We start from the raw sequence: 24,675 nt of genomic DNA, 5'->3' as shown, positions 1-24,675 counted from the left end.
ATTTCAAAACATTATCAGAGGGGCGCTGGCAGACCTAAAGGGTGTCCTGAACATCAGCGACGACATCCTGGTGTTCGCCAGGTCAGAAGTGGACCATCTGCAGAGGCTGGCAAAAACTTTCGAGAGGCTTCAATCATTGGGCCTAACACTCCACCGTGAAAGATGTGAGTTCCTGAGGACAAACAGAGTTCTTTGGATTCATGTTCAACGAGGGAGGAGTGTCTCCAGACCCCAGGAAAGTAAAGGACATCAAGGAAGCGAAACCCCCAGAAAATGTGTGAAGTGAGAAGCTTACTGGGTATGGTCACATCCTGTGGCCGGTTTATCAAAAATCTGGCATCCAGGTCTGAGCCGCTACGGGCCCTCACAAAGAAAGACGGCGTGGCAGTGGGGACCGTTGGAACAGGCGGTGTTCGAGGACATTAAAAGCGCCCTCATGGAGGAAGACACAATGGCCTTCTTCGACCCTGCTCTGCAGTCGTAGATTGTTGTGGACGCCAGCCTGTTTGGCCTGGGAGCGGTTCTAACGCAAGTGGAGCAAGACTCCTGCATCCGCCCCGTGGCTTATGCCAGCAAGGCTCTGTCCAACACAGAGTAAAGGTATTCTCAGATAGAGCGAGAAGCACTGGCCGTCCTCTGGGGGCGCAGGCATTTTCAGCTATACAACCTGGGGAGGCCGGTGACCATGGTGATGGACCACAAGCCCCTACTGCCGATCCAGGCAGGCTCGTCCTCAAAACCACCAGCGAGGATCGAGAGATGGATGTTGGCCCTGCTGGAACATTATCGGCCTGGTGCCAACAATGCAGCTGTGTACCTCTCGCGCCATCCGGGGAGTCGCCAGGACGGAGAAGCGGACAGCTGTGCGGAAGAGGCCAGTGATCATAGGCCAGTGGTGGTTGAAGCAGCCACCCCAAATGCCCTACCACTCGAACTGGAAGTGGCGGCTGCAAACGAGGCGTGCTTCTGCATCCTCAGAGCGGTACTTCAGCAAGGGTCGTGGAAGAGTGTCATGGAGTCGCTGGCAGGGCGCACACAGGAAGCAAAGGTGGTGCTCGAGCATCTGTCGAGAGTGCAGGAGAAGCTGTCGTTTTCGGAGAAGGGACTGTTGTTGAGAGGTGATCGAATTGTGGTCCCGCAGGCCAAAGTACAGGAAGTGATAGGCCTGGCACACCAAGGCCATCATGGGGCTGCAAAGACCAAAGCCCGGCTACGCCTGAAGGTGTGGTTTCCCAAACTGGAGAAACGGGTGGATGACTATGTCACCTCATGTGTGTGGTGTCAGGCAGCGTCACCCGCCATCGAAGCCATGCCACGTGGCATGCGGCCCTGGGAGGTTGTCCACGCAGACTTTGGGTCCACGTTGTAGGGAACACACTTCCTGGTGGTGGTAGATGATACTCCAGACATCCAGAGGTGGAGTTCATCCAGTCGGTGGCATTCGAGCACGTGGTGGTGGCGGTGGAAAAGGTATTCGCCGCTCATGGTCTCCCCACAGTACTCTGCTCTGACAATGGGGCTCCATTCCAGGGAGAAAGGTTTGCTGCCCTGATGGAAGGCTATGGTGTACATCATAGGAAGGTCACACCCCTGTGGCCGAGGGCCAATGGAGAGGCTGAAAGGATGATGCGCACGTTAAGTCTTTCGGATTGCGCAAGGTCAAGGACAGTGTTTGGAGAGGGCCCTCTACCAATTCTTGCGGGTATATTGAACAACCCCGCACCCCTCAACGGGAGTGGCCCCGGCCGAAGCCCTCTTCAAGCGGTGCCCGAGAGGTTTGCTGCTGGACGTGGGGGGAAAGGAGCCGGCGGTCATTGACACTCAACAAGTGGAGATGCAACTACGGACTGAGCAAGAGAATGAAAGTAGGGGTCTCCGTCCTCTACAACTCATGCCCGGGGATGAAGTGCCAATAGGAAACAGGCACACCTGCAGGAAACTGTCGCTAGCCTATGAACCAGAGCCGCTGGACGTGATAGCAGTCAAGGGGTCCATGGTGACTGCGTCAGACGGCCGAGCCTCGGTCACAAGGAACATTGGTTTCTTCAAGAAACTGGGAGAGCCCAGGACCGAGGCACCAGTGGACCAGGACATTGTGGACATACCTGACGAGGGTGGGGGTGAAGAGCCTCTTCCTCGATCCCCTGTGAGAATGCCAGCTGGCGGCGTGACTCCCACCCCCGATGCGAGCAGGAGGTACCCAGTAAGGACAGGGCGAGGGAAACCTGCTCATTTCAGTGAGTTTGTCATGGATTCATAATGGAGTCCGACCCGGAGGGACTTGCCCAGTAGGGAAGGGGGGTGGCTGGGAATAAAGGGGCTCATTGGGGATCTAGTTGTTTGGGTTAAGGGTGTTAGTGTTTTGTAGAGGTTAATTGTAGTCATGCTATTATTTGTTGTCCTCATGGAAAAGGAGGAGTGTGGTGCTGCCCCTTTAAGGGACTAGCACGCGGCGGAGTGACGTTGCACTCCGCCACGTGCCCTATAAATAAAAGCGTTGTTCCCGGCCGCGGCATTGCGACCGGGGAGCCTGAGCCTGACCCATGTCTCTGTGTCAGTGCTTGGAACAGAAGGGGCCTGGGGCTTACAGAGCAACGCAGTGGGGGCCAGGGATTCCCCCACAACATACACACATGCACGCACGGACATGCCCCCTCCCTTCCCAAGATCATCTGTTGGGAAATACTGTCCCATCCCAAAGCACCTGGAAAAAAAAGGACACCGCTTTGTGGAGTGAGGTCTACTGGGGGTAGGAATTTGCCACTGGAATCCCATAATCTAGCACGTGGACCCCACCTATGCCTTCAAGGTGCTGACAAGGATGCAGACAGTTTCTATAGCCACAGCATTTTACTCAGACCTCTCTCAACATGGCTATCGCTTTAGAATCAGATACAAAGAAAGGGAGCAGAAAGATAAAAATATCAGAAAGGAGAAAGCACATAGAGAGAACACTTGCGAGGAGCGTTGCCTCCACTCATTCTTCTTCAATCCGTTTATATGGCACCCAGGCCTGTGAAGCAGTAAGAAACCCCTTTGTCTTACACTACACTCCAATACAAACCATAACTGCAGCCACAACAAACTATGTTACTTGTACTAGTATCATGTGTCCTTGTCGTGGAGAAGAAAAGGAAGACCAAACAATGCCTCTTATTCTCCAAAAAGTAAGCTTTGAATTTTTAATTGTACATAGATTCAAGGCGTGCCCTTTGCGATTACACGTGTTTCGACGTCTGCGTCTTTTTCAAATCAGGGCTAATCAAGTTGCATTAACAGAGTTATTATTGTCATTTGCAAAAAACGAAAAATGAAAATGAGCAATAGTTGTATACACATTCCAAATGAAATAGAATAATTGCATGCATTCATGTTAAAGGATGGCCATTGAGGGAGGGGAAAGGGTGGGATTGTTAGGGATGGTTGACAAAAAGAAAATGCAACAGATAATAAATAATGTCCCGTTGCATTTTACAAAGAAAATGTTTTAAATCCTTAATCAACCCAAAAAAAGAGAGGGAGGTGTGTTTCTTCTTACCTAGTAAGGTTGATTCAAGGTTCGTGTGTTGGTGGTTTGAATTAAATAGTCATGGGTTAAATCCCTAAAATAAAAACCTCATATGGGCCATTAATGAGCTGCCTTCCTTACAATAAATGAAGTGCACTTTACCAGTGAGTAGAGCGAGCTGTAAATTGTTTAACGAATATCATAATATAATTTCCCGAGTGACTTTAACTTTGAACTCAACGTTATAAATTTACAAACTGGGCTAAACTGTTAAAATTTATTTGTGAAAATAAGCATTGGACCGGGTATTCATATCAAATCAACCACGGTCATGCAAATCGTGTTTGCACGCCATGTGTGCGAGCGTTTACCATAGTTACTTAAAGCTAAAGTTTCGCTAACACTCGTGTTTATCGTTTTAGGACATTAAAAATTGTAGATCGTGCCACCACGTGTTTAACACGTGCGGTCGCATTATGTGAAATAAGCCCCCCTGCGGGAGCCCCTCCAGCACGCTTACCTGTGTCAGCGTGTTCCGTCTCAAAGAGTCCCCGTTCGCTCTGTGCTGTGTTACTGTTATTATTGCGGCCATGAAAACTGGTCGGCTAAGTCCTACTTTGGTTTCCACTGTGTTCATCTAGTTCTTTTGTTTTTGGTGTTAGACTGTTGGTATTACATATGTTGTTATGGGATCCCTTATGTGTTGGATGAATGTAGGAAATTTGAAAACAATTGTAAATTGCTGTCTGGTTCGAACCGATTTTTTAAAATGTCCAATTAAATGCCATGTTCGGACACTACAAATTTTTCTGAACTACAAATATATATTTCATGTTGTATGTTATTACCAATTTTGGTTTTTAAAGTTAAAAATGCAAAAATCAAAAACGAAGTCTGAGCATCTCTGGTAGTCCTTTTATGGTTTCTAATGTCGCAGCCCTATTTTGGGAAAACCAAGATTGTACAGCGTGGGAATCGCGCTCCCTTGAAACATTTTACGGCGGAATGCCCTTCTAAAAATATTGTGACTTGAATAGAGTGGGTATAAGTTTTGTTGGGGGGGTTTTGCGTAGGGAGGATTTCTTCATTAACTTGTGTCTGGTGTTACAAAGACTTAAGACTGACTAAAAAAGGTACAGAACCTGTTATGCGTTTATGCGCACTTCTCAGGGATATGAGGCATACATGGCTTGAGGTTGTCTGTAAAACGTGAAAACAGGGGTTCAAACTTGGTATAAAAAGCCTGCTTTTGTAACATATTAGCCTCTGTCAAAGTAAATATTAGAAATTACAGATGACAAATCACAGATGAAAAATCAAATTCTGATCAATTCTTGCTAACTTCTTGTACAAAGATTGTTCTTTCACTTGTTATTAAAAGAATGAGGCCATCTCATGGTCTGAGTTCAATCCTCTTTCCACTGCACGGAATTTGCAGATTAATTTTGCTTCTTCTTGCCTCAATTTAACTTCAAGGTCTCCTCCTCTTGGTCCCAGAGTCACTTTTTAAAGTCCAATGAATCTCAATTGTTTATCGACTAATTGGCGTTTTCTTTGCCAATGTTGGGCTAGAGGTAAGTAGTGCCTTGACTTCCGATGTTGGATAAGTGTTCCCTTATTCTTATCCCGAGTTCCCTAATGGTACTGCTTATGTAAATTTCTTCACAATAGCAGATTATTGCATAGACCACAAACTTGCTCCTGTAGTTAATCTGATCCACTATCTTGTGAGTTATGTGATGTTTGTCTTTGAAGATCACTGTATTGTTTAGAGCATGTTTACACATTGTACATGTCCCGCATTTCCGAAACCCTGTTGGTAGTGGCGGGAGCCATGTGGTTGGGGTTTCTGTCTTCTCTTCTGGAAGGAGTGAAGGGCTTAAAATATTCTTGATGGTTTTGGCTCGTCTATAGGTTAATGTGGGATTGTCTCCTATGTACTTCCTCACATTTTCGTCCAATTGCAACAAGTGCCAATTCTTCCTTAAAATCTTCCTCAATACTTTATTGTCTGCACAGTAACTGCTGATAAAGCTGATTTCTTGTCTTTCATCTTGTATGGTCTTGTTGTCTTAAGGGTACTCGCCCTATTGATTTTGGAGGCCTTATCTCTAGCTTGTGCTATTGTTTTGTTTCCATAGCCTCTTGTTTTGAATCTGCTGGTCAGTAGTTTGCATTCGTCTTCAAAACGGCTTTGTTCAGAACAGTTTCTCCGAGCTCTGATGAACTCTCCCTTTGGTATGTTCCTGATCACAGAGTTAACATGGCAGCTTGTGGAGAATGAGGTGGAATTTGCCTCAGTACTTTTCCTGAAGGTTTTAGTTTTGAGATGGTTATTTTCCACATAAATCTAAGAAGTTTATTTTGTTGGTGCTGACAGTTCCTGTAAATTCTATACCCATTGTGTTCCGATTTGCTCTCCGTCTGAACTCCTCTAGGGATCCCTCCTCCCCTTTCCAAATGATAAGTACATCATCTATGTACCGCGTCCATAATATTACCTTTGCTTCATATTCTTTGTCTGTGTAAATGTGTTTATCTTCATACATTGCCATCGTCGGATCGGCAAGGGCTGGGGCGTATTTTATTCCCATTGCCACCCCTTTTGTCTGCTTGAAAAATTATTTCAACATACTTACAGATTGGTAATTGGATGCACTTTCCTTTGAAAATATATAATCCATAGTTTCTATGGCAGTGTCATGTCGGATTGATGTGTATAGGGAACGCACGTCCCAAGTGGCCAACCGATAACCTTGCTGCCATTCTATCATTGCTAATTTGTTGATTGTCTCTGTGGTATCTCTCAAATAGGATTTAGTTTTGATCGCCATGGGTCTTAGGATGTTGTCAATGTAATGTGCCATGTTCATCGTTGCCCAACCTATTCCACTAAGAATGGGTCTTGCTTCTCGAATCTTTGCATATTCTCTGTGTCTCTTGGGTAAAAAATATACTGTTGGTAATATGGGTTGTTTGATTTCCAAAAAGTATTTTTCATCATCGGTGATAAGTCCTTGTTTGTGCCACGTTGTGATCGCTTCTTTCAGTTCTAATAGTATCTCCAATTTTGGATTCGTTTTCAGTTTGATGTAGCAGTGCGGTGTGTTCAAATGGTTGTTTGCCATTTCTACATAGTCCACTCTATCTATTACTACTATTTTTCCTTGTTTATCCGCTCCTTTGATTACCAAATTTTGATCTTTTTTAAGTTGAAAAAGGGCTTTTCTTTCCATCTTTGTTAGGTTATCGTATTGATATTTCAATTTGAATGTTTGAAAATTTAGCATCATTGTAGTCATTTAGATCCTTTGTGACTGTTTTATAAAAGGTGTCAACTAAATTATCTGGCATGAGCTGTGGCGTAAACTTAGATTTGGGTTTGAGTGCCTTTGCGGAGAGGCTTGTTTGTTGTATTTGAAGCTCATGCAATGTCTCATGAATTGGTCTTTCTTCCGTTTCTTGTAAAGATCGAAGTGCATTTACTGTTCTGAACAAAGCAGTTTTGAAGACGAATGCAAACTACTGACCAGCAGATTCAAAACAAGAGGCTATGGAAACAAAACAATAGCACAAGCTAGAGATAAGGCCTCCAAATTCAATAGTGCGAGTACTCTTAAGACAACAAGACCCATACAAGATGAAAGACAAGACATCAGCTTTATCACCAGTTACTGTGCAGACAAAGTATTGAGGAAGATTTTAAGGAAGAATTGGCACTTGTTGCAATTGGACGGAAATGTGAGGGAGTACATAGGAGACAATCCCACATTAACCAATAGACGAGCCAAAACTATCAAGAATATTTTAAGCCCTTCACTCCTTCCAGAAGAGAAGACAGAAACCCCAACCACATGGCTCCCGCCACTACCAACAGGGTTTCGGAAATGCGGGACATGTACAATGTGTAAACATGCTCTAAAAACAATACAGTGATCTTCAAAGACAAACATAACATAACTCACAAGATAGTGGATCAGATTAACTGCAGAAGCAAGTTTGTGGTCTATGCAATAATCTGCTATTGTGAAGAAATTTACATAGGCAGTACCATAAAAACTTATCCAACATCGGAAGTCAAGACACTAACTTACCTCTAGCCCAACATTGGCAAAGAAAACACCAATTAGTCGATAAAAAACAACTCAGATTCATTGGACTTAAAAAAGCGACTCTGGGACCAAGAGGAGGAGACCTTGAAGTTAATTTGAGGCAAGAAGAAGCGAAATGAATCTGCAAATTCCGTGCAGTGGAAAGAGGATTGAACTCAGACCATGAGATGGCCTCATTCCTTTAATAACAAGTGAACGAACAATCTTTGTACAAGAAGTTAGCAAGAATTGATCAGAATTTGATTTTTCATGTGTAATTTCAAATATTTACTTTGACAGAGGCTAATATGTTACAAAAGCAGGCTTTTTATACCAAGTTTGAACTCCTGTTTTTCACGTTTTACAGACAACCTCAAGCCATGTATGCCTCATATCCCTGAGAAGTGCGCATAAACACATACCAGGTTCTGTACCTTTTTTAGTCAGGTCTTTGTAACACCAGACACAAGTTAATGAAGAAATCCTCCCTACGCAAAACCCCCCCAAAAAACGTATACCCACTCTATTCAAGTCACAATATTTTTAGAAGGGCATTCCGCTGTAAAATGTTTCAAGGGAGCGCGATTCCCACGCTGTACAACCTTGGTTTTCCCAAAATATGGCCTCGACATTAGAAACCATAAAAGGACTACCAGAGATGCTCAGACTTTGTCTTTGATTTTTGCATTTTCAACTTTTAAAACCAAAATTGGTAATAACATACAACATGAAATATATATTTGTAGTTCAGAAAAATTTGCAGTGTCCGAACATGGCATTTAATTGAACATTTTAAAAAATCGTGATTCGATCCAGACAGCAATTTATAATTGTTTTCAAATTTCCTACATTCATCCACCACATAAGGAAGCCTGTAACAACATATGTAATACCAACAGTCGAACACCAAAAACAAAAGAACTAGATGAACACAGTGGAAACCAAAGTAAGAGTTAGCCGACCAGTTTTCATGGCCGCAATAATAACAGTAACACGGCACAGAGCGAACAGGGACTCTTTGAGACGGAACACGCTGACACAGGTAAGCGTGCGGGAGGGGCTCCCGCAGGGGGGCTTATTTCACATAATGCGACCGCACGTGTTAAACACGTGGTGGCACGATCTACAATGTTTAATGTCCTAAAACGATAAACACGAGTGTTAGCGAAACTTTAGCTTCAAGTAACTATGGTAAACACTCGCACACCTGGCGTGCAAACACGATTTGCATGACCGTGGTTGATTGATATGAAGACCCGGTCCAATGCTTATTTTCACAAATAAACTTTAACAGTTTAGTCCAGTTTGTAAGTTTACAACGTTGAGTTCAAAATTAAAGTCACTCGGGAAATGATATTATGATATTCCTTAAACAATTTATAGCGCGCTCTACTCACTGGTAAAGTGCACTTCATTTATTGTAAGGAAGGCAGCTCATTAATGGGCCATATGTTTTTATTTTAGGATTTTAACCCATGACTATTTAATTCAAACCACCAACACATGAACCTTGAATCAACCTTACTAGGTAAGAAGAAACACACCTCCCTCTCTTTTTTGGGTTGATTAAGGATTTTAAAAAAATTCTTTGTAAAATGCAACGGGACATTATTTATTAACTAATTATTTCTTTATGTCTTTCTTTTTTGTTTACGTTCACTATCATTATCTGTTCCATTTTCTTTTTGTCAACCATCTCTAACAATCCCACCCTTTCCCCTCCCTCAATGGCCATCCTTTAACATGAATGCATGCAATTATTATATTTCATTTGGAATGTGTATACAACTATTGCTCATTTATCTTTTTCGTTTTTTGCAAATGACAATAATAACTCTGTTAATGCAACTTGATTAGCCCCGATTTGAAAAAGACGCAGACGTCGAAACACGTGTAATCGCAACGGGCACGCCTTGAATCTATGTACAATTAAAAATTCAAAGCTTACTTTTTGGAGAATAAGAGGCATTGTTTGGTCTTCCTTTTCTTCTCCACGACAAGGGCGCATGACACTAGTACAAGTAACAGTTTGTTGTATTCTTTATTCAAACGGAGTAAGGGAGCCAAAGGAACTCCGTTGTTACACAGTCATGCGACCGTGACTTGTGAGTCAACAATTATTCAGGAAAGGACTCTGAGGTCCACTTGAGGGAACCCAACAAAAAAGGCTCCTCACTCACAAAAGGACATAACTGCAGCCAATCTCACCCTAAAATCCCACTGTAGGCATTCCAGCGAAAGGACTGCTCGTGCTGAGTCACATTGTGAAAAGGGCAAAAATCATATTTATATCTGAAAAACATTGAAGAAAAAAAGTTACCTTCTAAACAAATGCCCAATGAATATAAAACTGGCAATGTTACTAATGACCACTCACTTAAATCCACAAATAAAAGCATAACAGGTTTTAAAAATAAATATTTATGTTGCCCACAAGTCCATAAACTTACGTGGATTCCACAAAATTAAAACACCTTCCAGCCAGGCGCAAGAGATGTGAAGGACCTAGGGGTTTGATGAAGACATTTTGATTATTAGTTGAAAAATAAAAGTAAATATGCGCTCATGGCCACAACAATTATACAAACACATGGCAAAAGAAATGTACCGCTATTTTGCATTTCTGCCGCTAAAGATGGAATTATTGTCCCGACTTTATGGAATGAAAAACATGTGGGGCTCTCCTGTATTTGCCTACATTGAAATGCAACTTTGAACCCCCCTCGGATTTAGTTCTCCCTGCTCGAGCAAATATCACAATGATACACAACCTCAATCGCCAGTGCCTAATTTGCAAACTAAGTAAGTCCCGGGGCCCAAATATTTTCTAGCAGACCTGCGACACATTGGGGCAGGCAGATCCTCTCCTACTGTTGACACTGTGGGGAGCGGCCATGGCCAGTGGCAACATATTTGGGGTTAAAGGTGCAATTCCTACCACCAGTTCCTGGGGGTTGGTGTATGCACAGACTATGTTAGACGTTCAATTTCCAAATAACAATCAACATAAAACAACAAACTAGTTTTGTATTTAATAGACACATGTTTAAGTGTTACTTTAAAATATATAAACATTCTTAGCATTTTTCTCTGATTTTACAGATGACAAGTGGACCAAGTTAACTAGCTAGATCAGGACGGAAGGATAAGGACGATTTATCAATAGCAGCCTTGCCTCCAATCACGGTTTTGTACAATCGGACTGAAAAATGCTACCACCAAAGGTTCGAACACCAAAAGTTCGAACCTTTGGTGGTAGCATTGCAGGTAAGAAAATAAATAAAAATACTGTGTGGCATACTTTACAGTATAGTGAGCGGGGGTTGCGGGGGAAACCCCCGCAGCCCCCACAGCCTGTAAGGGTGTTCGCATGAGAAAGGTGCAAACTTTTGGTAGTTCGCACCTTTCTCGTGTGAACATTCCGGTCGCAGCAAAATCAGCTGCGGCCGGATCACTTAAAATCCCAATCACACACAGGCACCAACAGACCGCCGACGGAATACATAGCAAGATAGTAGGGGACTGCTAATCCACAGCACCAATACCGGGGGGAGTGGGGGAGGTTGGGAGTCAGAAACACACCCCATCCGAATACACTGAGCTCAATACAACACTGACAGGAACACGCCACGCCGTCAATCACAATAATAAGATGAACAAGGAAAGTAAAGGGGCAATTAAGTTTACCTACAGGAATGCTAGACAAATGGAACAAGATCTGCAAAACCTAGGATATATAACCTACTAACCCAAACTCAAATCTTACCTAATTCACTGAAAATCCACAGAACAATTTCTCGCCCAGCAAATCGCACGCACTTCACCACACTGCAACAACAAACACATAAACCGCACCAAAAGCACATGAGATCTCACGTCTGTGCGACACTCGCACGCCTTCTTACTTTACAAATCCACCTGAGCGCCTGGGGACCAATTCCTTTGGCGACGGTGAACGGTATAAAAACCTTTAATATTTAACCATCTAGCTCAAGAAATGGAACACACATGCTTCATTGATGGACTAATGCTGGCAAAATCATTAAGAAACGGATTAACTTGTCTGTCACACACTGCAGTAAGATCATATTGTATAGGTTAGTACTGAGGACAGGCACTTCTTGGCAGTGGCCTTTTCTCTGGCATTGCCTGTATGTTGGTGCTGCTTGCTCTCCTTCTCCACCAACCCAAGTTGGCAGAAAAGGGATACCTGTTGACACGACCCCTGCTTCACACAGGTAAAGGGGAGAGCAGGAGACCCGGAAAAGACTCTGGAAAAACGAGCAGGATGCTCATACATGTCACAGTGAGACCCAATAGTATAGTGGAAAGGTTTTCTCCCGTCCCGATTACATATTTTCTAACTGGGCCATTCACAGGCAAATTCTTGAGCATGCATCCAATTTCACTCCGGTGAGTTATCATGAAATGGTTTGCGTAGAGATACAGACCAGGAATATTAGGATGAAAAGTACAACCTTTGCTAAAGTTTCAATGAATGCACAGGGAAACAGAATTATCTGGTTGGAAGCAAATAGCTCTCATGTAAATCATTTGCTGATAAGCAGTGGATTTTCGCCAGAAGCTTTGTTACACCACTTTGAATGAGACATTCGGGCCATATCGAATAAACTTTGGCCCATTCAGTGTAGAAATGTAGTGGTGGGTGTAGATAAAAAGGCAGTGTTCTTATTTGATTTTGCTATACACAAGTCGTTGAGAGCGATGGTAAGAAAAATCAAGTAGGACACCAATATGACCGTAGTAGAAAGAAGTAAAAATTGGCAAACATCTCACCCGTATAGAAATTTGATGCAAAGTCATAAACACAGCTTAAAATGTGCTAACTGGAAGATGATTTATGGGTTATTAAAATCTTAGGACTAAAATGTTTTGGTATTTGTACCATAGGTTTATGGCTGAACAATCTCCCAAAGAGATGTGTGGCATTTCACAGGAAGGATGGAGCACTCATATTGTAAGATCATTTTGGGTCAAAGAATTAACGAATCAAGAACCGATTGCCTACCCCAAAAGAACGACCTCAGTTTCCCTGGTTTTTTAAATAAAAGAAATTCGCCTCATCAGTAAGATTAAGGCATCTACATCCCCAGGCCCGGACGGCTATCTAATGCTGTGATCAAAAGAAACCCAGACCTGTGGGCGCCCTCGTTACAAGAGCTACTTACACACATTATCAGCATAGGGAAGAATGGTAACAATCTATATTAGTGCCTGCACATAAAATGGGTCCCTGCACTGACCCAAACATTTTTAGATTACTAGCTATTCAAGATTCCAGGAGAGATTTTTTTAACTTCGATATTATTGAAACTAAACATCTGGATTAAGACTGAAAATCTGATCAGACACCAACAAACTGGCTTTAGAAAAGGCTGCAATACAATCCACAGTAGCAGACTTTACAACTCCTCGTAGCTGTAGCCCTTAAATGTCACCGTCACCATCTCAACCTCAGCTTTGTAGATTACAAAGCAGCTTTCGAATGCATATCGAGACGAGTATTATGGAACAAGTTAGAGAAATGGGGTATTGATTTACAGCTATTGTACTTCATTAAGTTACTCTATCAGGATACATATGTAAAGGTACGTTTATCGCAGGTGGGACATACATCTAGGCTAATGAATACCAACATAAGATTAAAGCAGGGGTGTCACCATGAAAACTCAGCAGCGAGAGCATAAATTGGCTCCTGCAGTCCCGACGATATGGTTTTATTAGATCAGACACCTTTAGGCCTGCAGTGTGCGATTGAAGCCCTGGATGTTTATGCGACTGAAAACAATTTAAGGATAAATTTTAAAAAGTATAGTAATAGGCAACTAGACTAGTTACTAAAAGTAACTTCAAATGGCATATGTGAAATAAAATACTTGAAGTAGTTGAAACGCACATTTACTTAAGAGTCCCCATAAAGAATAGGCCAACATTCGCATTTTACAAGGATGCTTTTTCCCTTGCAAGTAGTAGCATGTAATTAAGAGGTTTCTCCACACTAGAGTTGGTGACTCCATTGAAGGGCTATTGGAAATATATTAGAAGAGAGTCATACCAGGTGTTACATATGGTCTACAGGTATTCCCCAAGCGTCATATAAGTTGGTTAGAGAAGGTGGAGGGAAAGGTGCCTCGATCACTGCTGAACTTAACAGCAGTGGCAGTAGCAACCCTGAGATGTGAACTAGAACTCAACTCTTTGATGGCGCTCTGGAAAACGGCAAGGTGCAAATGAATGGGCAAGATAATATAGGTAGGGGAAAAAAAAAATCAGTAATTGATGGGCATAGCGGTAGAGCGTGAGGGCGTTAATCCGAGAAACTGAACATATAGAGATATAAGGTCTACTGTCACAGAACATCATGAGGCGATAGGCCTGGCTATGCCGGATGACCATGAAACTGTCCCTTTACTTATTAAGTTGAAGGAGAAGACGGATGCGGGAATCGCTCTCATACTATATCTAGATTGGCAGGGAAAAAAAGATAATCACAATATATTACGCAATGTTCTGCGGTTAGCCGCTCATGTAGCCATTTTACTAAAATATGCACCGTTTAATCCAGTACCTTCGATTAAATGTATTGCCAGTGCAGGAATACATTGGAGCTTGGAGTGGCATACCTTATTCAGAAAGACAATGTCCTCTCTGTGGAGAGAGTATCGAGACTATAAGACATATAATGACCAGCTGCCAACGATTAGTCGATCTGTATGCCAAAGGTTATGATATATTTCTGAGTCATCTGCACTTTAGCTCGGATCAGTTTTGGGCGGCAATATATGCCGAGGCATTAGTTTTACCTACAGCCGTATATTATATTTCGAAAGAAGTATCTAGCAAATTGTTGGTAGAGGAAAAGTGCTAAATGACTGAGAAGGTGTTGAAATGATGGAGAGTAACGAAGGACGTGTAATAATAAGTGTAAATGAGGATATAATGTATTTATTTAAATTGCACTATTTGAACTGATTTTTAATATATTTTGTCCATTTTAGGATCGATGATCATAATAGAGTGTATTTTTATGTAGATGTGTGAATATGGAGTGTAAATCCAATTTTAAAAGACAATGTGACATTCTGTAATGTCTTGTATTATATTATGTTTGTTAGTGGAAAAGGCTTGCTTAGTCCAGCCATAAAGCACTTTATCCCTCTTCTGTGTAACAAGAGGGATAAAGATTCCTGGGCTCATCATACTCGACCCAGTAAGAAAGCAAGTGACAAAGACTGAGAATCATTATTGTGACCGTCATAATCTTCCCAGTGGAAAGCAAAGTAACAAGAACTGCAACAATAAGATTGGTTACAATTCTCAAGAGATAAGTTGGACATTAGCAAAAGAGAAACGGTTTGATCTACCGCAAGCAATGCCAGTCAGGAGGGTTTGGCCAACTCAAGAGAAGGGGAAGCCAGGAAGTTGGAAAGGTCCCCTGAGGTAACTGAACAAATTAATGCAACTGATAGCCAAGAACTATCTGAAGATTGTCTACTAAGACAATAGGGGTAATAAGCCACCCCAGGAGAAGGGAGTCATTCTCCTGGACATTAGTTGTTTAGTATTAGGATCAGAGTAGCTTAGTTTTGGACAGAGGACAGATTTTGACTTTGGACTTCACTACTGACGACGAGCACACTAGTTAGTTGTGTTAGGTAGGGAAACCCATAGCTTATGAAAAAACTAAGGCATTTCCTCTTATAATTTCAATAAAAGCTTCGAAGAATGGCAAACTCTAGTTTGTCTCCTCTTTCTGACTGACCACAGCACCCATTTTTGACAACTCCCAACTCATTAATCAAAAAAATCTGATAACTTGCATTGCCACACCAGTGTGGGTCAACTGGTTCATGAATACAATTAAGCAAGCCCAGGATGCAGAGACACATGGACAGTGCAGGTAACACGATACAGTTGCCAAAACACCACATCATGATCCAACTGGGTGTGAAACAAGAAGTTCCAGGGCTCAGAAATAAGTGACAAAAAGAAAAAACACACAAGCAAGCCCCCCACAAATTAAGCACTGTTGATCTCCAACTGGGAAATTCGGAACACTAAGACGACTTAAGCAAAAATTCGATTCATACTTTTTGCTCTCATTCCCAACACTTCGGGGTATGATTATTATTTAGGTTTTTTTCCATGACGTACTTTCTGAACCCTACGCCATAGTACTGTGCTGATTTGGGAGCTCTAAAACCACATTTTTCATTTACATTCCCTTACAGATCCATTTCAGTTTTTTGGCAGCCAATATGACAAGCATTTCTGATGGTTGTATCTGCTTAGATTCACATGCTGTGCATAGGTCCGACATCCAGTGGTCACTGCGGAGTATTGCATTTTGTTTTTCGTAGTCGAAAAGGGACGTCGACAAGGCGTGTCCACCCTTTCAGTGCAAGGTTGGGTGGAGGTTTTGACCGGCCACCTGGTTTCCTTCTAATTCATACAGGGTACCAAGCACTCCTCACCCAGTCTACCCCAGCATCTCAGTCTACCCTGACCCGCGGCTCTCCCCCAAATCTGCACTTGCCCTACTGGGCTCCCTCCCCCTGTACTAACCTGGCAGCGCCTGCACCTCTATTGAGCCCATCCTGCCCCGCCCTCGCAATCAGCATGTGGACCTTTATTCCCTGCATTCCCCTGGCATTTGTCCACCTGGCCTCCCCTTAGCACTCGCCTATCCCAGAGGCCCTGTCCCCCTCCTACTCCCGCCCCCCCCAGCATTTGCACGATCCCCACTCCACCTCCTTAGCATTAACGCGTTCCGCTCTGAACGGCACCTACCCCCTTCTCCCACTCCCCTGCACCTCTAGTTACTGCACTTGCACGATCTGAATGACACAAAGCCTAGAAGGACAGTTTTTGTTTTTCTTCATCCCCGTTCCCCCCCCTACCACCACCCCTCCACTCTTGTCTTGTTGCGTCTTGAAACACCATTTGCTGTTTAGGCGTATTATAAATACCCAATAAATAAATAAGGAACACCTGTGGCTGACAGGTGCAAGCAAACGTCACACCGGAGGCACGCGATCATTAGCCAACTTCAAAAGTCTGTTTGCTTCAGTCCAGAGCTGGTCATCGTCACAGTGTTGCCGTTTGTTGCTGGTCCCTTTTTCCCTCAGTTCCTTATTATGAGTTTCTAGTTTCTGGATTTCGAATCTAGTTTGCAGTTAGAATTTCAGCTTCATGGCATTCTCTGTTTTGCAGTCAACACTTTCCACTTCTTTCTTTTCTGTGCAGCACAGTTTGTCTGTGCTTTTTCTTTGAACATGATCCTTCAGTCACCCCTCCTTAAGAGAGTTCCTATTTATGTAACCGTTTCCTTTGCTTTCCTGGGTGCGGAGGGGGAAGGTTTTGGGCTTGCAATGTAGTTTTCCCTGCTCCTGTTCCTGGACTTTATCTTGGAGTTTGTGCCTGGTTTTCCCTTGCACTTCACACCTAAGACTCAATATGTAAAAAAATGTGCTGTTGTATCAAGGTCCTCTATGAATGCCTGTGTTTGCCCCACTATTCTAAGTACTATTCCCAATTGTCCCTTGTCCGTGGTCGGGGGTCTTATGTATTAAGTTGTGCTCCCATTGCTGTTATTGCCTTTCGTGGTCCGTTTGATCAGCCGGGTTCGTATGCAAACTGACATTCCAGGTGGTGTGCCTAGTCCTCATGAGTATGGTCTTTAAGTTCATTTATATAATACCAAAAGGGTGTCAGCTCACGCCCATTGCTTGTCTTGTGAGTGGCCTAGCACCGACAGTACCTGTAATACCAATTTTGGATGAGGAGCTTGCACACATTCTTTGTAATCATAAGGATTACATTACATCCCCCACATCCATTTTAAGATATTTATAATCACGTTCTACTTGCACATCCTGGTGTTGGCGCCCATGGGTGTTGGTTCCCGAGTGCATGTTTAATACGTATTACACACTGTGCAATGTTGTGCACGTTTCCCTAGCCATATCCACTGCCCTTTTTCTCCTCTTCACAAAGTCAAACTGAAAACATACATTTAAACACAGATCTGAATCAGAGTGCAAAAACAAAAATGGATGGCATCGATTCTTGTTGTCCAATTTAAACAGGAAGCATAGCAAAGTCCACAAAAGAGAACATTCCCCGAGCGAGTAGAATTGCTGGGCTCTGCTGCACCAGAAAGGGCAGTGGTCGAAGTGAGTGGGAGCGATGCTCCTGTATTTTTTTAAATTACCTTTTACAGCGCCTATACTTTTATTTTAAAAAGAAACCGTTCCGGAATGGTTTCGTTTTAAAATAAAAGGTTTAGGAAGAAGTTAAAACTTGCACTTTCAGTGCACTGCACTGAACGTTCCCTTAAACAGCAGGTGCAAGTGTTGGGGGGAGGGGTGTGTATTGTGTGTGGGAGGGGGCGTGGTGATGGGGTTTGTGGGGAGTTGGTGCAGGCCAGCATGGAACATAGCTCCACTTATTGTTTTCGTACACTTCGACCACTGAGAAAGGGCCCATACTGCCTTAAAGCTGAATGCTGCAACTGACAAAAATCACGAGACAAGCAATCATTCAACTACTTCTAAAAACAATTCCTGGCAAAGCCAAAAGGTTTTGGCGGTCACATGTCATGTTCAGTCTCACATGCTCCATTAATGCCCACATATGCATTGGATAGCCACAGTACGCAAGGAATAGTCCCAGATGTCCAGGTGCTGTGAACATATGGCAAGCCTACGCTCAGCTGCCCCAACAGTGCCATAGTAAGCCTGGTGTAGCTACCATCTTTAGGATGGACTCAATATTTAAGGCTTTTATTGATAGAGTGCAAACAGTTCACTATTAAGGCTCACTAGTAAAATCCTTCAAACACAAAACAAACATGCATTATACTTTGTGTAATAACAGAAAATGTTAACAGTCGACGCAACTTAACTTTTAACACTGCAACAAACAGTAATAAAGCTTGCACCATTACAAATGATAATAATCATTAACCCTTTAACCTCTGTGGATCCGGTCGTGGACATGGGCAAGTCCTGCTAATCGCTCAGGACATGGACGGCTACGTGGTACCCTCTATAAGTGCGGGCGACTCAATATGGCTGGCAGTGTTTGTACTGCCCCTGGTGATGCCCCAACAGTGTTACAAGTATGCAACACATAACCGGGACACACTTAAAAAAGGAAGTAGAGCACAATAGACCCTATTCTGTCAAGCTTCAGATATTTCAGACTATTTTCATTTAATTGCCGCTGCCAATTGCAACTAAGGCACACAGAGAATTGCCTCTGTCCAGCCAAGCACAATGCCGGAAACATAGCAAAAGGAGGGGAAAAGGACATCACTAAGGCAGATGCGTATACATTCAGATTTGTCTTGAAACACGATCCATAGCCATAGATTTAGCTTTAGTTGGTGTTCCTTTATGTGATGAATCTGAAAATGTCATCACTCTTACCTCGGAGATATCTTCTCCTCATGTGGCCAGGGGACGGTAGTCGCTACCTGATCCTGAGGCAGCTATATCAGGGAGAACCGCATGGGGGGCATCAGGGCGGGGGGCGTCCAGGGGGATGACAAAACATTGTTAGATAAAGACACATATACCCTTATCCTTTTGGGCATGTTCCTTCTCTTCCTCATGCCTTAATGGCATTTTGTAACCCTCTCTCTCAAACCTTTGCCAGCCTTTCTTCATATGGTTCCCAACATCAGAAGGGAGTGATGTTAATAACGGAGACGAGGAAGAGGCAGGTAGCAGTAGACAGTACTCCCAGTGAGATCCATAGTCAGCTTCCTCAACATTATATTAAGGACACAGTGAATGTAACCGAGACGAGAAAGAGGAATGAAGATGGCTGGGACCGATAAGCGAACTCCGCGGTCTAGTCTTTGGAAGTTGCTCCAGTATGCCGGGAAGTTTAGATTCACGGCGGCTGACAGACTGCGTGAGGGAGAACTGCAAAAGCTGGGTAATGCTACAAGCCACGCAGAGTCCGGGCAACATGCTACTGGTAGCAAGCCGTGGGAAGCAAAGCCGACAGCGTAAGAGCAAACAGAGTGACAGAGGGGTGTCTGCCTGTGTCAGAGGGGCAGTGGGAGCTGTGCAGAGTGGGCCTGAATGCAGCAAAGCCACAGTGGCTGATGGGATGCACGCTGAGCCAACAAGCTGCACAAAGAAGAAACAAAGAGGCTCGAGAAGCATTGAAAACACCTGGTAAACCCAGTGAAGATGGACGGGTTACCGGGGTGCCTAAGAATGCATGTCGCTCCACGAACGTAACGAGAGAAACGCTGAATGAAACCCGTGAAGGATTTAGCTTGGTCTTAAACCATATCACAAACGGGCCGCTGGGCCCAGACCGAAAAGAGAAAATGCAACAAATACAAGTACGGATGTTGAAACAAAATTCGTGAAATGAGAGGCGATAAGCCAACAGCGGGCAAAAGGAAAGATAACTGCATACAAGTCCTGGCAGGAGAGTATAACAGGCAAGGTCAAGTGTTGAAACCCTGGCAGAAAAGTATATAAGGGTAAGTTAAATGTTTGAAAGACTGCATCCAAGACCTGGCAGGAGAGTCCATTGTGAAGGTATCACGAAGACAGACAACAGATTCAAAGTTTAAAATAAAAAGGGTTTGTTAAATCAAATGTTAGGATGGTAGAATGCCTAACTTTCCCTATGCTAAGGTGCGATTTTCCCTAATGAAAGTGAGTCAAAGAGTTCAACTTGAAAGTCTGTGTCCAAAACCTATCCTTGCCCTCACAACAAAAGCTAAACAATGTGTAGGGATGTCAATAATTAAATAAATGGTGATCAACAAAGTTCAGAGCTTCTTCTAGCTCTTAGCTTCCTCTTCAGCTATCCTTTCCCAAGTTCCACAAAAAGTCTCAAGATTAGCTTTTCCAGGTTCAAGGCAATATAGTTCCACACAATCCTCAAGGTTCCCTTCCCCAAGTTCAATGCAACATAGTTCAAACAAAAAGAGGAGTCTTGAGGTTCCGTCCTCAAGACAGTATTTGCAGTTCATCAAATCTCAGGGTTGCCTTCCCTTTCAACGTAGCAACTTGTACTGCTTTCAATCTTTCAAAGTTCAACACAAACCTAGATTCACTCGACCCTCCTTCTGGCTTGCCTTACCAGTTCACTCACAGTGCTCCCTCTTGATTTATTTCACAATATCTTTGACTTTCACAGTTTATGGCTCATTGGTCTATGCGCAACCACACGGTCCACGCATCACAGGTTGTGCAACCAGGAACCCTAGGCTCTCCAGCCCACAGAGGTTCTTCCGTACTTGGCATTGTGTACAGATTCACAACCATTTAGCTTCTCCTTGTCGGCCTCTTGGCTCTATGTGCAACTTTATACTCTCCTGTTTAGCCTCTTGGCTTTGTCATATCGTGTCATACACCTCTTGCCAGCCTTTGGCCTTGCTGCACTGTATCCATTCAGAAAGTTCACTTTGTGGTGGTCTTGTTCATGCCCCACCATTCTGTTGCACTATCACACGTGTGCTCTTTCCAGAAGTCGTTTTCAAATGGTCATTTTCCCTTTTGTCCTTCATTTGCTTTTAGCTTTGCCCCTAAAGTTTCCTTCAATTGTATATTCTACATGTATAACTGTACTTCATCAGCTATTGGCTTTGCCCATCGAGTTTCCTCCAATTCGATACGACTTTGCTGTGTTTCAAGTGTTCATTCAGTTCGGTATTCAATGTACACGATGTAACTTTACTTTGAGTTGTCCATTCTGTTTGGGATTCAATATGCACGATTTAACTTCGCTTCAAGTTTTCATTTAGTTCGGAATTCAATATATACACACACCATACAGCACTTCGGTATTCATACGTAGCCCCTAGGAACGCCCCTGGCTTTCCACTCATTGGTCTGCTGCGTTCCTCCTTGGGCAGCTACACAGCTTCCATTCTGCTTCACAGGTGAGTGGGCCAGTTGCTGCAAGACCAGCACGCACTTCAGATGCCTCTTGGCACATGCCAGCAGCTCTGCTCTCCTCTACAGGCGCAGACAGCGTTTCCCTGTGCTCGCAGTTACAGCTGCTTTCTCTGGATGACAGAGGCCCTATCAACTGTGGCCCCCTAACGGCTCGACTCGCATTGGGATCCACAGGTTTTCTAGGACATCGGCTGGCGCCCTGGGTTCCTCTCCGGTCCAAACTTCGCTTCAAGTTTTCATTTAGACAGCCGCCTCCTCACGATATGGGTCCCCTGCTGGTCTCTCCCACACAGGTCTCCCTGTTCCTCCTTTTGCTGCTCTTTGGATCTCCCTTTATACACCTGCAACCACTTGACAGGTTGCAGGACAATAGTTACAGGGACAACCCCTGAAAGCACTCTACAGGCATCTTCTTCATCCCAGTACTAGAGTGGTGAAATGAGGTTTTATAGTGTTCATCAATCCTAGTCGTCTCTTTCTCGTCCCAGTTATGTCAGAGGTAAAATGACGGGGAAATGAGACGAGAGGTTTTACAGTAGCCTATAAAGGCCGGGGGGAGGATTAGGTTGGTCTTCAATAGGAAAAGGGGGATACCATGGCTCGCCTACCTTACCCTTAACCCCTCTCTGCTTCATCCTCTTTCTGATGGCCCTGAATTGGTACCCTTTCCTGTCATTTTCTTGGTCAGTGGGACAGGGATAATACCCCATAACTGCCCCTGGGATAGAGAATTCTTCATGAAAGGGAAATGCAGAATACAGTGTCTCACCTGAGGACATTTCGTCCTGCATCCCCAAGGACCCTGTACCCAGGTGATCCTCCTTCACTGCTCCACCACCAGGTTCAGGATCCAAAAGCAATGGCTTGTCCCTGGCCACCTGGGAAGAGGGCCCAAGGGGAGTAGATCGGAGGACGCCCTCAGGTTTCTTACAACACTAGGTAAAGTAAAAAGGTGTCTAATAAAGCAGTGGAAATGAATCTCAAGGAAGACCCATGGCCTTGACATCGTGAGTTGTTTTCAAGGTGGAGAGGAAACCTGGCTGGGGAGTATAACAGGTAACCTGCGAGTCTGGGACCTGCACCCAATTTGTACATTTTGGAAAGAGAAACCCAAGGAGGATTCATGCCTTTGGGATTTTGAGTGGTCTTTAATATAAAAGGAGGAATGTAGGTAAGTTCCGTGGAACTGTGAGCACCCGAAAGGAGGGAGTTACTCTCTTGGGGTTACAAGTAACTTAGTTAATTCTTATTTTGGAACTCTTCACTTGGAAACCTGAGAAGGGGAACCATTACCTGGAATTGTGGACATAACAAAAAGGAGGGAGATGCCCTCTTAAATTACAAGGAATTGGATTCCTTGTTTGAATTTTATTTTGCATATTGATAGAACAGAATCTGGGGACATGAGCCATTCCCTGTAACTGAACATTATTCATTTGGAAAATTTGTTTTGAATTATACCTTTACGTTGGATTCAAACATTTGAACACTTTTGAGAATCAGAGACAATATCCTTTGCACCTTAGAGTTAGTTTTGAGGAAGAGAGCCAGAATAGGATTATGGACACAGGGCATATTTTGCTTTGGACATCTTGACAAAGGACAGACCCCTTCGTTTTTGGTAGATGTAGGGAAATACCTGCAAGGTTGGGAATAGTGAGGCATTTTCCAGCCCCTTGTTGATTTGAATAAAGGGTTATAGCCAAAACCCTCAAGTCCACTGCGTCCGCCTCTCATTCCTGGCTCCTCACATTTATGAGCTGAAGCCTAATGATCAACTATGATGCAGAACAAAACTTAACAATTACAGAAACCTATAACCACTTGGCAGGAAAGGATTGTTTTCCTATGTGATAACAGTCAGCGGATAAAGGCCTCAAAAGTGCTTCTACTGCAACAATGTCACCTGGCTCCAAAAGAAGGAAAAGAGGGACATTGTTTTTCACACCACAATCAGTCATTTGAAGTCCTAAAATTGAAGTAGAAAAAACAACAAGTCTGAGATTTCCAAAACAAGGAAATGGGACTGTCTGGCACTCTCACGCATGGAACTGGGAAACATGAGAGCTCTGTGGAGGTCGTAAGAGAGCAGGCTGTGAGCAATGGGATCAGTTTGAGCTAATCCCTCCATCTTAGCACGCTCTGCTAGAGAATCTTCAAAAGAAGATCGAAAGTACCACTGTGACTGGGACCCTGTGAGGATGTCTCTGGTTGTAATCTGAAAACCTGAAAGTCAATAAGATTCCTAGCAGGAGAGAGTACTGGGAAGCTTGTGTTGGTCATTTCAAGTGAAAGCTACTATATCAGTAAATGCTGATAAATGAAGCAACAATAAAGCTTCAAGGGCAAGCAAAAGGAATAAATCAAACCTTTATTGTGACACTGGAACTGTGGCAAAATACCTATGAAACAGATGCAAGTAGGTTGTGGCGGTTGCATGACATGTGATGGCTGGACCGTGTCGTTCGACAACTGCGCCTAGACCGAATACATCCACTTAAGGGAAAAAACACTTTGTGATAAAACAAAGGAAAGCCTGTGAGAATTGAAACCAAGGAACTGAACTTTATGAACTGGTGAAAGGTAACCAGACTGAAGAGCTGGGAAGTGTCCCAAGGAATCGTGTGATTTTGGAACATTGAATATTCTGAAGAATTGTTTTGTTGTGGAACTTTGATAGACTTGAAAGCTTGGGAAGGGAACCCCGGCCCTTTTGCAACATGAACTGGTTCAACCTTAGGGAAGAAGCTCTGAACTTTGATTTGACCACTTCCTATTTGATTTTGATATGCCTACACATTGTATACAATGTGAGGGCAAATATAGGTTTTGGACACAGACAGACATTTGCTTGGACTTCCTGACACAGACTATCATTAGTTTTATTTAGATAGTGAAATCCCACCTCAACATAGGGCAAGTTAGGCCATTTTCCAACCCTCCATCTTTTGTTAATAAAAGTGTGTACTACACATCGTGTTCAGTGGTCTGTGTCTACTTCATGATGCCTTACCAGGAGGCAACAGGGAGCCAATCCCTGTTGCTTCCCCATCCCAAATCAAACCCCTTCCCCAAACCCTCCCCACTTAAATGCTGGACTGGAGCTTTGTGCTCCGATCCC

General features: G+C 43.5%; 1 protein-coding gene across 1 annotated transcript in view; it reads right to left on the bottom strand.

Moving 5' to 3' along the window:
- The window catches only part of GNPTG (N-acetylglucosamine-1-phosphate transferase subunit gamma), a 243,797-nt gene that overhangs the window by 184,093 nt on the left and 35,029 nt on the right, over positions 1-24,675 (bottom strand). The window contains exons 4-5 of the mRNA XM_069647204.1: positions 10,050-10,104; positions 9,808-9,891 (exon numbers count right to left, since the gene is read on the bottom strand). Of these exons, the coding sequence (XP_069503305.1) occupies positions 9,808-9,891; positions 10,050-10,104 (139 nt within the window). The remainder of the gene's footprint in view (positions 1-9,807; positions 9,892-10,049; positions 10,105-24,675) is intronic.

The sequence above is a fragment of the Ambystoma mexicanum genome, chromosome 2q (genome assembly GCF_040938575.1).
Source record: "Ambystoma mexicanum isolate Mex_15411 chromosome 2q, UKY_AmexF1_1, whole genome shotgun sequence".
In the NCBI taxonomy this organism is placed as follows: domain Eukaryota; kingdom Metazoa; phylum Chordata; class Amphibia; order Caudata; family Ambystomatidae; genus Ambystoma; species Ambystoma mexicanum.
Note: the sequence above shows the minus strand (reverse complement) of the source record. Positions and strands in the feature narration are given on the sequence as shown.